The sequence below is a fragment of the Neopelma chrysocephalum genome, unplaced genomic scaffold (assembly GCF_003984885.1).
Source record: "Neopelma chrysocephalum unplaced genomic scaffold, ASM398488v2 Primary Assembly neopelma1_70, whole genome shotgun sequence".
NCBI lineage: Eukaryota > Metazoa > Chordata > Aves > Passeriformes > Pipridae > Neopelma > Neopelma chrysocephalum.
In genome coordinates, this window is record NW_020897730.1 from 27,921 (window position 1) to 40,450 (window position 12,530).

The 12,530-nt window shown below is 47.2% G+C and overlaps 2 protein-coding genes across 2 annotated transcripts in view; both read left to right on the forward strand.

Annotated features, from left to right (window-relative positions):
• The window catches only part of LOC113969061 (zonadhesin-like), a gene marked incomplete at its 5' end in the record, with an annotated part of 32,252 nt that extends 27,728 nt beyond the window's left edge, over positions 1–4,524 (forward strand). The window contains 6 exons of the mRNA XM_027686198.1: positions 927–1,057; positions 1,964–2,163; positions 3,120–3,258; positions 3,563–3,694; positions 4,037–4,151; positions 4,371–4,524. Of these exons, the coding sequence (XP_027541999.1) occupies positions 927–1,057; positions 1,964–2,163; positions 3,120–3,258; positions 3,563–3,694; positions 4,037–4,151; positions 4,371–4,524 (871 nt within the window). The remainder of the gene's footprint in view (positions 1–926; positions 1,058–1,963; positions 2,164–3,119; positions 3,259–3,562; positions 3,695–4,036; positions 4,152–4,370) is intronic.
• Positions 4,525–7,692: 3,168 nt separating this feature from the next.
• Positions 7,693–9,944, forward strand: HRASLS (HRAS like suppressor). Its single transcript, XM_027686090.1, has 4 exons — positions 7,693–7,784; positions 8,245–8,455; positions 8,655–8,923; positions 9,307–9,944. The coding sequence occupies exons 2-4, from the start codon at positions 8,338–8,340 to the stop codon at positions 9,409–9,411; spliced, it is 492 nt and encodes a 163-aa protein (XP_027541891.1). The 5' UTR covers positions 7,693–7,784; positions 8,245–8,337; the 3' UTR covers positions 9,412–9,944.
• The last annotated feature ends 2,586 nt before the right edge of the window (positions 9,945–12,530 follow it).

A 12,530-nucleotide genomic window follows, 5' to 3' on the forward strand; every position in this document is an offset into this window, starting at 1 on the left:
CTGAGCTGTATTCATCCCCACATTCATCATTCATCCGTCATTAGTCACAAATATGCCAAGTAGCTGCCAGTTTTCTTTAGTTACATGCTTGTACCTAGTGTTTAAAGACAGACAATGCCCACCTCTTATCTGTGAGAAGAATGTTACAGTATCTTAAGCCAAATAAAGTGGATCACTGTATATATGCTGATTCTTAACATAACTTTTCTCCTCACTCTAGAATTTGGTTGGGCAGCCTGTTCTGCCTGCCTAGCAGTGCCCTGATCTTACTGACGCACTGCATATTCTCAGATTCGATTCATCTTGGATCTCAGTGCCTCTGAAAATCAGGCCACAGATATTCAAATGATGAGCAAAGCTGAGAAAGTAGCACTGGCAAACAAACACTGGGTAAAACAGCATTCTGTGTCAATATTTAAGGCACGTGGACATGGGGAGGGTACCCACGTATTGAAAGAAGTGTGTAGGCCAGCTGTAAGACTTTGCAGTGCTAAAAAGTGCTCTACAAGCAAGATGTAGCTCAAAACAGAAGCAGATAGCAAAGAATAGCTGATTGTGTTAAATCAGGTAAGTTTATTGCTTTTTCCAAGGGAGGTCTAGGTTGCACACTAGGAACATGTTTTATTTAGGGACATGGTTTAGTGGTGGACCTGGCAGTGTTAGGTTAAAGGTTGGACCTGATGATCTTAGAGGTCTTTTCTAGACTTAATGATCTATGATTCTATATGAACACCTCACATATTAGCAGCAGCTGCACAACAAATGACCTGATCTTCCAATTATGTGTCTGGGGTGCTTTTTATTCCTCTGTTTCCTGTCAGGCAGATACTGGAACACAGAACTAACTCAGAGTCAGGCAGAAAAGCAGATGAAAATAAGCAATAACAAATGTACTGGAAATTAATGTTTTCTCATGTTGCACATAGGAGCTGCCTGTTTGATATGTGTGTGGAAGGAGATGAGGTCACTACCTTGTGTCGCAGTCTGGAGGAATATGTGCTGGCCTGTCAGCAGCAAGGAGTCAGTATGGATGGCTGGAGACAACAGACAGTTTGTGGTAAGCATGGGAAGCAATGGGAAGTATGGATTCTGCCTACAGGACTCTCAAAATATCAGGTTTAAGGTTTTTCCTAGACATATCATATATCAAAACTTCTCAGGGAGTAAAAACATGTTGATTCTCACTTTGCTCAGTCTTCACAGTTTAGCATGGACATTTGCCTTTCTGGCCTCTCTTCTGTGTCCTATGCTGACTTTCACATTTAGCCCCCAGCTTACAAAGACACTTTGGAAATCAGAGCTGTCAGCTCCCTGTCATCACAAGTCCTATGAGAGAAAAAATGTCCCCCATCTCAATGAAACCAAAAAAAAACAAAAAAAAAAAATTTGGAGACCATCACAAGCTAGAAATCTGAAGGAAAAACAATTAATTTCAATCTCCTTTAAAATCTACAAAATATACTATCTTTTTGCCTGTGAAATTTCAAGATAAAAAAAAAAGATTCAACTGAAAACACTAAATTTTTCAGACTAAAAAATGCTGAAATAAAACTTATAATCATCTCAACCTTTTTTTTTTTTTTGGAGGTCAACCAAAATATCAAACCATATTTTCCCTGTGTTTCCTATGACTCTGTATTCCTGGTGAAATACAGTTCCTAAAGTTGTGAAACAGGTCTGGCACTTGCAGGGATGGCTACCCTGAATGTGTGGGAAGCTGTTTTGAGATCAGTGTATATCAGGAATGAGAGCACATTATACAAGTAGCTTAGATGATGCATTTCCTGACTTTGGAGTGCTTTACTTACAACTTCAGTGCTATTATATATGCATGCACATCTCTGTGTATGTATGTTCATCATATGGCCTCCTACAAAATTATGCCTTCTGGATCTGAAAGAGAATTCTATATTTAAGTAATGCACAGCATCCTGGTATAACTGGACTGTCCTTATTTTTATAGGTATATCATGTCCTGCCAACAGCAACTATAGCTCATGCATGTCTGCATGCCCAGCATCCTGCAACGACCTGACCAGCCCCTCTGAGTGTGAATCACCTTGTGTGGAAGGCTGTGAATGTCTCCCTGGCTATGTTCTCAGCGGTTTTGACTGTGTGCCTTACAAAGAGTGTGGCTGCACATACCTGAACAAATACTATGAGGTACATACAGTCTCTCTGTGGCTCAGACAGCTCCCGCAGCACTAAACAGTATTTTCTTCCATTAGTTATTTTGACAATCTCCTCGTAATGCTCAGCATGTAATTTTGCATTAGAAACAAAGAGCAATTGTTTAATAAAATTCTGGTTTCTGGAGAAAGGGAAGAGAGAGAAGATCCCTTGGTCTCCCTCTGAAACTGTCTGCCAGAATACTCAAGGCAGGCACTTGGAGAAAGTATATGATTGCACTCTGACCTCCATGTTAATGCCTCAGCTTTATTAGGCTAAATAATAGCCTCATAGGCACTGAAGTTTACAACACACCAGTTACAGAGAAATTCTGTGGGTCACTGTGGTCCCAGTCATCTCAGTGAAGAGTGACATAGGCAGTGTTGAGAGACTGTAGAGCTGAGGAGGACATGAAGAGAGCCCTGAGCAAGGCTGGATGTTGAGGAGAATCCTTCATTGTCGCTGCAGGATAGAACAACTTCATTATCTCATATATTTCTGTGTTAACACTAGAGATTTGGTACAGAAAAGGCCTAAGCCTGTAAACATTTTTTTATTGGAGGAGGGAGACACTATTAGCAGGAGGCACTTTCAATTAATACAGTAGATAGCATTTCCACATTGCCTTGGAGGTATGATGTGATGCATGTGTCACCCTTATCTCCAGCAACAGCTAGATACTGTTGGTTGCATATGTACCCCACCTGGGACCAGGATCTCATACCACAAACTCTTCTTTTGTCTTCTTTCTTGGGCCATCCCCTAGTTTCAAAGAGCTGGATTAGTAAACTGCTTGTTTTATTTGTACAAACTAATTAAAAAAAAAATCTGCCCTGTTGCTATTCATCAGGAAAGCGTTGGAGAGACTATAATGGGGCCCCGTGCTCTATTCATGCTTTTTTCTGTCTGATTTTATTTGATATTCTCAACATCTCACTGCTGTCTTCCAGATTGGAGAAATATTCACCACTGATGACTGCTCTCAGACATGCCAGTGCACAGAAAGCTCCACTGTTTTCTGCTCTGACAAACCATGTGGGTCTGATGAAATCTGCAGCATTTCCAACTACACTCGTGGATGCTACAGGAGTGAGTCAACCACTATCACATTTTCTTTGATGCTATGAAGTCTTGACTTATCTTATAAGACATCACTGGGTTGGGGATAGTTTCAAGGGAGTGTGTACAGAAGAAAAGCATTTAGGGGATCTTGCTCTGATGTTTCATTGCAGAAACAGAGTTTCCTTCCGTTATTCCTGTTGTCAGATACAAGTAACTGCCTTATAAAATACAGGGGATGTGCAGCATCAGGAGTCAGTGTAATCTAAGCAAGAACAGTTCTCTCAGTGTTGAATTATCTGAGAATCAAGTATTTCTCCTTCATTTTCACTAGGTGGACCATGTATGCCAAATCCTTGTCAGAATGATGGTGTTTGCTCTGAAACTACCAATGACACCTCTCTCCTCTTCTACTGTGAATGTTCAGAGCTGTACACAGGACCAACGTGTGAGGCTGAAAAGATAGGTAATAAAACTATTTTGCACTTCCCTGTCTGCATTACTCACACTACTTTCAGAAATGGAGAAAACTGAGCTTGGTCTTCCATTATGTAAATTAGTAACCCAGTGGGTGAGAGCCTGTGGTCATCCAGGCAGAAAAAAGTGTCAGATGCCCAGTGGAGAGGTGCCAGAAATCATGACAGCAGGGCTTTGTAGAGCATACAGGACTGGGATCTGACACCACTCCAGAAAGCCACATTCATCAGAGAACACAGTGTAAACCAAACACATAGGCAAGGATTGAGACAAAAATTTCTGTTCACAGTATGGTCAGCTTTCAGTGACAGGGCTCTTATTTCTTCTTCAGCTGAAGACCCTGACACAGAGGATCCCAAGGACTATACATTTGCCATCGTCATCGGAGTCGTGGCAGGTGTAGCTGTTATTGTCATTCTCATCCCATCTATAGTGTACCTGTACAGGTAAGGCTTTTTCCCAGCTTTGCTACATTCAAAAGAGTCAAAACACATACACCCCTTTTAGCATCTGTAAACCTCAAAACTCCCATCAGTCAAATACCTGCAAGGACCAGAAAGGAACCCCAGCACTTGGGATCTCTTTTGACCATGGTTTGACTTCTCACTATAGATAAGAACAGAAATTAAAATTGGTTGTTCTTTTTTTTTTTTCTCATTGTACAGGAGAAAGAGAAAGGTGGATACACATACAATAACAAAGGATTCTTCTTTGAAGTGGTCCAGGGATGAACTGGATGCCAGAGTACACGAGCAAGATTATGACTGCATTGTGAACAGAGCATTTGATCAAAATGAATACCAAAATACACACCTATAGTTAACAGTATTTTTCCAATTCATTTATCATACTTTCTGCTCTTGTATTTTAATTATATTTCTACTACTTTGAGAAAAAATAATAATAAATTTATCATTGCGTTTGTTAAAAACCTTTGAAGTTGTGAATTTAAAATATCTCTCGGATCTCATGTTGTAGACCCAAACTGGAATATGCTCTAACTGACATGAGAGACTCTGTTGTCTTCACAGGCTGTTTGAAAAACACAAAGTCCAGACAGAATTTGACAGCACACCATCACCTACTCACCTCTGAGAGATGTACAAAACTGATGTGGTAGACTGTGGTAGATGTGTAGACTGATGTGGTCAGAATTCAAACTGAAAGAAAGCATGTTTATATTAGATATTAGGAAGTAGGTTTAGATTATATTTAAGAAGGAGATTCTTTACTGTGAGGGTGATAAGGCGCTGGAAGAGGTTGCCCAGAGAAGTTGTGGCTGCCTCATCCCTGGAAGTGTTTAAGGCCAGGTTGGATGGAGCTCTGAGCAACCTGATCTAGTGAAAGGTGTCCCTGCCCACAGCAGGGGGTTTGAAACTGGATGATCTTTAAGTCCTTTCCAACCCAAACCATTCTGTGATTCTATGAACTAATTATAGCATCCCAGGCAGGTTTTCATGAGATCATCCTACCCAAATACTTCCATGGGGAGGGGATTAATTGACTAACATGGACACAGTTCTTACTCCTTTTCTGGCAAGGCATATCCAACTGGGGAGAGAAATAATAAAGAAGACACTGAGCTCATCTGAGGACAGACGTAGTAAAACAAATAACCCCCGTTGTCCCCCTTGGGAGTGCTGGATTGAAAGAAGTGATTGTTTGAAGGAGAACTGCCTCCTTGCTATTAGGGTGGAGGGGATAAGGGGGAAAAGAAATAGTGTTGTAATCAGTCCCTGTGGGGGCTAAGCAAGAGCATAACTTCACGAAAACTTTCTGAAGAATGAGATCTTGTCATAAACTCTCCTTGGGGGTCTTTGCAAACTCAGAAGCTGCCAAAATGGTAAATGTGAGAGTAGATTTGCATCCGCTCAGCCCCAGACCACGCTAAGAACCCCCCCTACATCAGGAGACCAAAGGTGTTTGCAACAAGGCCTAGTAACATGCTATGTGTGACACACCCACCCCATAACAGACCAGTCACAAAGTTCAGGGACTGAAGCACTGCCTGAGCCTTGTACAAGGCCAGAATGAATTTCCAGTGCTATGAGTGAAGCTTTGAGACGTAAGTACTACCAAGGTTTTACTGATGTTTTTCCAGTTCTTTGCAGGTTACCTCCTGATTGCTTAGGAATACATACAGTGCTTGAAGCTCAGTGTGTAGCTGCAGTTCGAGAGGCAAAGAGCCCTGAACTGGTGCCAGCCTTTTACATAACAAAGGGCATGGGGACCTGTGGCACCAGCCAGGTGAACAGACACTCAGAGACACAGCAGGAGCCAGGGACAGCAGACTTTCACACTTAAGACTGTGAGGGTATAAAAACCGCAGGGTTTCTTTTTCTGGGGTCCCTCCTTGAAGGCACCCAGCTCAAGCTGCTCTTTTGTTGTTGCAATTTATTTTAAGGGTCCAGGTGTGTGAGACTCTGCTAGGGGAAACCTGGGGTCAAGCCAGTGAGGAAACTTTGTCTGACTGTGTGAGTGTGGGGTGTACAGGGAGTCGAGCAGGGCACCCATTGGCTCACTGGGGTCACCTGCTCTGATGGGCAGTCCCAGCTCAGGTGGTGTGAGTGTGCCTGCCAGAGGGGCTCCTGCGTGGTCAGACAGAAGGGTTTCCTTAACAATGATTACAGTGAGGAACAGTGTGGGCCTCCTGTTGTTTCTGCCATAATGCTGGTTACTATTTACTCACCCTTTCTCCTTTCCTTTTTATCCATAAACTCATGTGTATTGTTAGCCAGAGAAGTATTTGTAGTCTCCATGGTGAGTTAGGTTATTCTGGTCCATTCAAGGACACACCAGCCTGTTCATGTGGCCTGTTCATACACACAGGCCACAGCTATTTTGGAGAGTGGGTGAACAGAAAGGGCCTTTCAACCTCATTACATAATGAAAATGAATCAACGAGAGAGACCTACTTGTGCACAAATGAACTATAAACCCTATGATGGAATTTCACCGTGATTATAATGCCATCTGTCCTGCCTCTTCAGCAGCAGCTTCCTATTTATTGCACTGTGCGCCTGCTACAGCACGATTCTGTGACTGCTGAGCAGTGCTGACCACACTCACCTCCCCTTGCACTGGTGGGAGCACAGGCCAGTCCCTGCCCTGCAGGATCCCAGCCCGGGCTCTCCCAGGCAACAGAACTCTGCTGTACCCAGGTAAAGCAGATTTCTGGGTTTATATATATATATATATATATATATATATATTTATATTTTGGTCAATACCACAAGAATGGCCCTGGCTTTCCACTGCAAAGCTTTGCAAATAGTTCAGACTTGAAGTAGGGGGTGATACAGAAAGAACTGCCACTCAGTGCTCCACTGAATTAACTAATTCATGTCACTAGAAGCCAGAAAGTTGACAAACCTCCCACTGCTCTCATCTTTTAAATAAACCAGCTTGCTCACCTGACTTTTTAAATGCCAGGCTTTAAATACACTGCTGAGTTCAACTCACCCAGAAGACAGTTTTATTGTTAATGAACCTTCCTTTTTAGCACACTGTGCAGGCAACAGCCAAGGAGCTGGCCATATGGGATCGGGATCCCTCTCGGATCAAGACTCTTGCTGGGCAGAATCATCAGATTCCGCTATTCCGCTAATGTCCCGAAAGAAATGCCTGGGTCACGTCAAAAAATAAAAAGGCATCCTAAAAATCTCTTTGCCATAAAACGACTACATTCTGAGCTCCGTTGCTGGTGTTTCTCCTCATAGCGAAGAATTGGAACGGCAGCATATCCTTTCCCTTTCGGAAGGTTTCCTGGTGACGGATGCTCACTCACCGTAAGGCCGCGTAGAAGCGGAACCGCTCCGCGGCTGCAGGAGATAGCAAGGCGGCGGTGGCCGGTCTTCGTCGGAGACTGGACTAGGTTTTCCACCCAGCGAGCGGATTAGCCAACACCCTCGGGAATGGAGCCTCGGGAAGGGCGGGGCGGGACGGGACCGGACCGGGGGACTCCGGGACAGCCCTGGCAGTGATCCCGGCAGGATCTGCGCAAGCGCCTTCTCCTCGCTATTTATAGCGTGCCAGCGGGTCAGGAGCCTGGTCGCGGCAGCAGCGGGACGGGCTGTGCGGTGAGCGGGGGGATGTGACGGGGTGGGGAGCGGAGTTCGGGGGATGCGAGCGGGCGTCTGCCAGCAGGATGCGGCCACGTTGAAGACCGGCGGCGGGTGCGGCTCTGGCGAGAGGCCGGAGGTGCCCCGGAGCCTGGGGACGGGCTGGGCACCGCGGGCACCCCCAGGGAGCTGCGTCCCGCCAGCGGAGCGGGCCCGGCCGCGGCACAAGACGAGCCCCGAAGGGAGCGCGGGCGGGACGGGAGCGCGGCGACCGGGTGGCGGCGGGGGAGCCGGGTACGGCGGCGGGGGAGCCGACCTCATCCTCTGGGTGGGAACGGCGGCCCTTCCGTGCCTTGCCCTGCGCCAGCGGGCGGCAGCGGCCGCTCCGAGCCGGGTCCGGCGCGGAGGGGCCGCCGCTCCGGCAGCTCATGCCCTCGGTGCCCGGCACTGACGCCCTCCGTGCCTGCCGTCCCGCCAGGTGCCTCTGCACACCCCGCACCTCCCCGCTCTGCTGGGCCCTGCGCTGAGCCAGACCAGCTGCAACGCCGTGTCCTGACCGCAGGCTCCTGGAATGGCGTGTGGCAAGCGGGACCCCGAGCCTGGCGACCTGATCGAGATCAAGCGACAACTTTACCAGCACTGGGCCCTCTACTTGGGGGATGGATATGTCCTAAACGTGACACCTGTAGGTAAGGCTGGTGCAGCCTGGCAGGGTGTAGAGGGGATGTTAATGTGCTTCAGGAGCCCTGTCTCCCTCTGTGGGCTGGTGGTGGACCCACCCTGTGTTTGGAGATAGATGGCCTTTCCAGGAGCAGCCAGAAACCCATCTGAGGTCTTGGAGGGGCCAGACAGGTTCTGCTTGGCTTATCTCCTTCCTGCCTTTCCCAGATGAAGGGGCCCCATCCCTGTCGGTGAGCACTGCCTCAATATTTACAAGAAAGGCCAAGGTGAAGAAGCAGCTCCTGAAGGAGGTGGTGGGAGATAATGACTGGGAGGTCAACAACAAGTATGACCGCTCCCGCACTCCCCTCCCAGTGAAGGAGATCATCCGGCGTGCTGAGAGATACATTGACATGGAGGTGACCTATGATGTGCTCGGCAAAAACTGTGAGCACTTTGTGACAATGCTCCGCTATGGTGAGAGTGTCTCTGACCAGGTAAGTACCATGAGATAAGCCCCTGTGTGCCTCACACAGCACCTTCTTGCTGCTCCCTTTGAGCCCCTGGACAGGGACACAGCCCACAGACTGCCTGGGGACAGCCAAGTCCCAGGTGTGGGATCCAAACCAGCACTGCCTCTGGCCTCACCACAGACCCTGGACCAGGAGGGTCACTGTGGTCTGTCTACACCCTGACAGTGCCCTCTTACTGAATGCCACAGCCTAAGGGTAAAACCCTGGGTGTTACCCCTTCTGCTTCTGGAGCAGATGTTTCTCATTCTTTTAACTGCCCTAATTATCCCTGCCTGTTTTTCATTAGTATGCCTGGGGGTAAATATTGCTTATCATGATTCTAGCCTATGTTTTCCTTTCCTTTTCAGGCCAAGATAGCAATTGGTAGCATGCTGGCCGTAGGAGCTGCTGCTGTTGTCTCCACTGTCTTGGTGGGCTTGTTCAGGGGCAAATCCAGAGAGAAGGAGTACTGACGGGTTGTCAGGAAGAGCTCAGAGCAAGGCAGGGAGCCTCTGACCATGGAGGGTCACTGCCCAGCCTCTGCCAAAACTGCCATTGGGCCTACTAACAACAGCCACGCTGAAATAACCAAATCAAAGCCTTAATAAAATCTAAAAACCCACAAAAATAATATAACCATAACATTCTCTTTTATGCATTTGAGTGTAGCTTTGTGTGTGAGTTAAATACTTCAGCCTTCCTTCTCCCATCCATCTAGAAACAGTAAGTTGAGTGTCACCATTCAAAGTGACCCCAGCAGCACCAGCCTGTTTGCCATATGTGCTGTTTTTTTCATTGCTTATGATGATTTTTGTGGTAGTTTGGGAGCATTTGCAAGCAAAGTATCCCTTCCTTCCCTGCCACCTCCCCTCCAGTGCTTTGCTGAGGACTGGTGCAGGCTTTCTACCCACATCCTCTTTTCTCAGCTGACTCGTGTGGGCTCTTTCTGTGTAGAATGGATTTTAACCTTAACTTTCTGACAAAATAAAATAAAAGTCTTGCTGAGCATATACTATGTGTCCTCCAGCTGAGGGCCTGTGTAGGTGGAAACCCCCTGGTTCCCAGGCCTGCCAAAGGGCAAGCAAGGCATGTAAAGTATCTTAGAGCTGGTGCCTGCAGTGCCTAAACTGAGCAGCTCCTGGGAGGGTGGGAGGTAGGAAGGAAGGGCGGGCAGGTGTTACAGGCTCTGTGATGGTGTTTTGCTCATTTTTTTGCCTGCCTGGAGAGTGCTGCTTTCCCTGGCTCCTCTGGCTCCCTTTGGGAGCATCACACCTCCCCAGTCTGGGGAAATCTGACCAAAAATCCCAGCTGGCTCTTTCTCAGTGAGCTGTTTGTTCCACCAAAATTTCCCTCATCACCCCTGTTAGCCCAGTGATTGTTGGCATTGGACCTGAGCAAGCTTAGTAGATAATTGTTAAGGTCTCTTCCAACCAACCCGTTCTATGATTCTACTCTTTGAGCCAAAGAAACACTGAGGCTTAGAGAAAGACCACTGGAGATGGCAAGGGCAGCCAGGAGCCTTTGTCTCCCACATCTGGCACCATTGGCTCTTCGGTGACCACAAGTGGATTTTAAGCAGTTCATAGTCAGCACATCAATCTTTCCCCAGCCAGCAGAAAGGCAAAGCCCCGGGCCCTGCAGTGCTGGGGATGATGTCTGTGCAGAATGAGCTGTGAGGCACCTATTGCTCATCTCCAAATGTCCTGAGCCCTGCTATTTCCTTGTCACAAAGCTGATGTGTGGATTATCTGAGAAGAAAACTCTTGTGGGAAAGTCTGGTTTGCTTCTCTTTACCTGGAGTATCTGGCCGAAGTGTTTGGAAGCCTGTTCCCTACAGCCCACCTGTAAGAAATAGAGTCCTGTGTTGCTTTTATTTCAGGCAAGTGCCTGGCCTGTAAGGAGAGATGAGAGCAAAACAGTTGTCTGTAAGAGGCTTGCTGGTTTTGTCTGCTCTTAACATCTTGTCAAGGTTTAACCCCAGCCAACAACTAAGCTCACTCCCCTACCAGCAGGAGCTGAAGTCAAAAAACTTCCTATGCACGCAAGCAAAGTAAAAGAAGAACTTAATTCACTAGTTTTTTCAGTGTCACTTTTTTAATGTTTGAAATAACAAAGCCAAGACTTCTGGTCATGTTTTGTACTGCTGTCTTATTACCTTTAAATAAAGTTCTTAGTTTTAATACAGGAAAACATATTCTCATGAAAGTGAAACTGAAACTCTTTTTTTGATTCCTGCAATTACCATGGAGTAGAGTCAAGGCTGTTAATTTACAAACAGACAAGAGATTAATCCTTACCTGTGCTCCAGGGCACAGCCAGCCTGCCCCTAAATGGGTGGGTCTGTGCAGGGATTTCAAGTATCTGAATCTGTTGCACACCAGAGGAGGAAAACCTGGGCTATTCAGTGTAAGCTGGGGAAGCCCCAGCACTGTGCAGCCCCACCTGTGGCTGCAGGGTCTCACCTGGTGCCCATCACTGTGTTTGCAGGTGGGACTAATCTCATCCCTGCTCTTTGCTGCAAAGTCTTTTGCATTTGTTTGAGGCCAGTTGGGATCTGTTTACAGCATTCTCTGCCATTTTTGGTACCAGCCCACAGAGCACTTCAGGGATTAATCATTACTGCAATATCCAAGACACAACCCAGCACAGTCTCTAGCCTGGTCAACTGTAGGACAAAAGGGAAATAGTCGTTTCAAAATCACTGCCAAGCAGTGCTGACCCATGCTATGGCTGGCTCCCGCTGTGAGCCAGGGAGCGTGCTCCTCCCAGGCAGCTGCACTACAGCTCCCTCTCTAAAGGTTTAAGGGCTGTGATCTGAATCATCCCCAAGGCTGCATAAAATGGATTTGACTGACATACACTGAGTCTTAAGGGGGGGGGAAAAAAGGCCTGAGCGTTTATGCTATGACAGGAGGAGAGCGTGGCTGCAGGTAGGGCTAGAAAGACCCAACCCCTGTTTGCTCCAGGGAATGGCTGGCAAACAGATGAACTCACCTCTGTAAAAAAAGGTACACAAAAGGTGACCAAGAGCACCAGGAAGACATAAACTCTCCAGATCACAGGAGTGCAAAGAGACTGTTGGAAAAGACATGGAGAGCCATTAGATTTAATCCCTTGCCAAGACGTGCATCTATTCCTAATGATTTGAGAAGATGTCTAACATTTTCCAAGTGGCAAGCACGGAGGAGGCACTTGAAGGTGATATCAATTCTTTGTCACAGAGATCTGGGAAGTTTTGATGCCAGATTCCCCATGGCATGGATCTGCCTATCTTACTTAGGCTACTGCTGAAAGTTGCAGGTCAGGTGCCTGGGGCAGAACCTGGAGACCAAGTACTTTTGGGCAGCCACAGCTGATGCACGTGTGTGCTTCCCCTCCCTCTGTGCTGGCCCTAATGTCAGGCCTCCACCCAAATGCATCCTGTGCATGAAGGACGGAGAGGAGCCGCAGGGCTTGGCCATTCCCGGCCTGGGCAGCACAGCTGGCAGCAGCTGTCTGTCTGCTCTGTGCCCTGGATGAGTGCCTGGCAGGGCTGAGGTGGCCCAGGCCTGCGTGAGCTCATGGTGCTCCAGAGGGATGTGGGGGGAGGCAA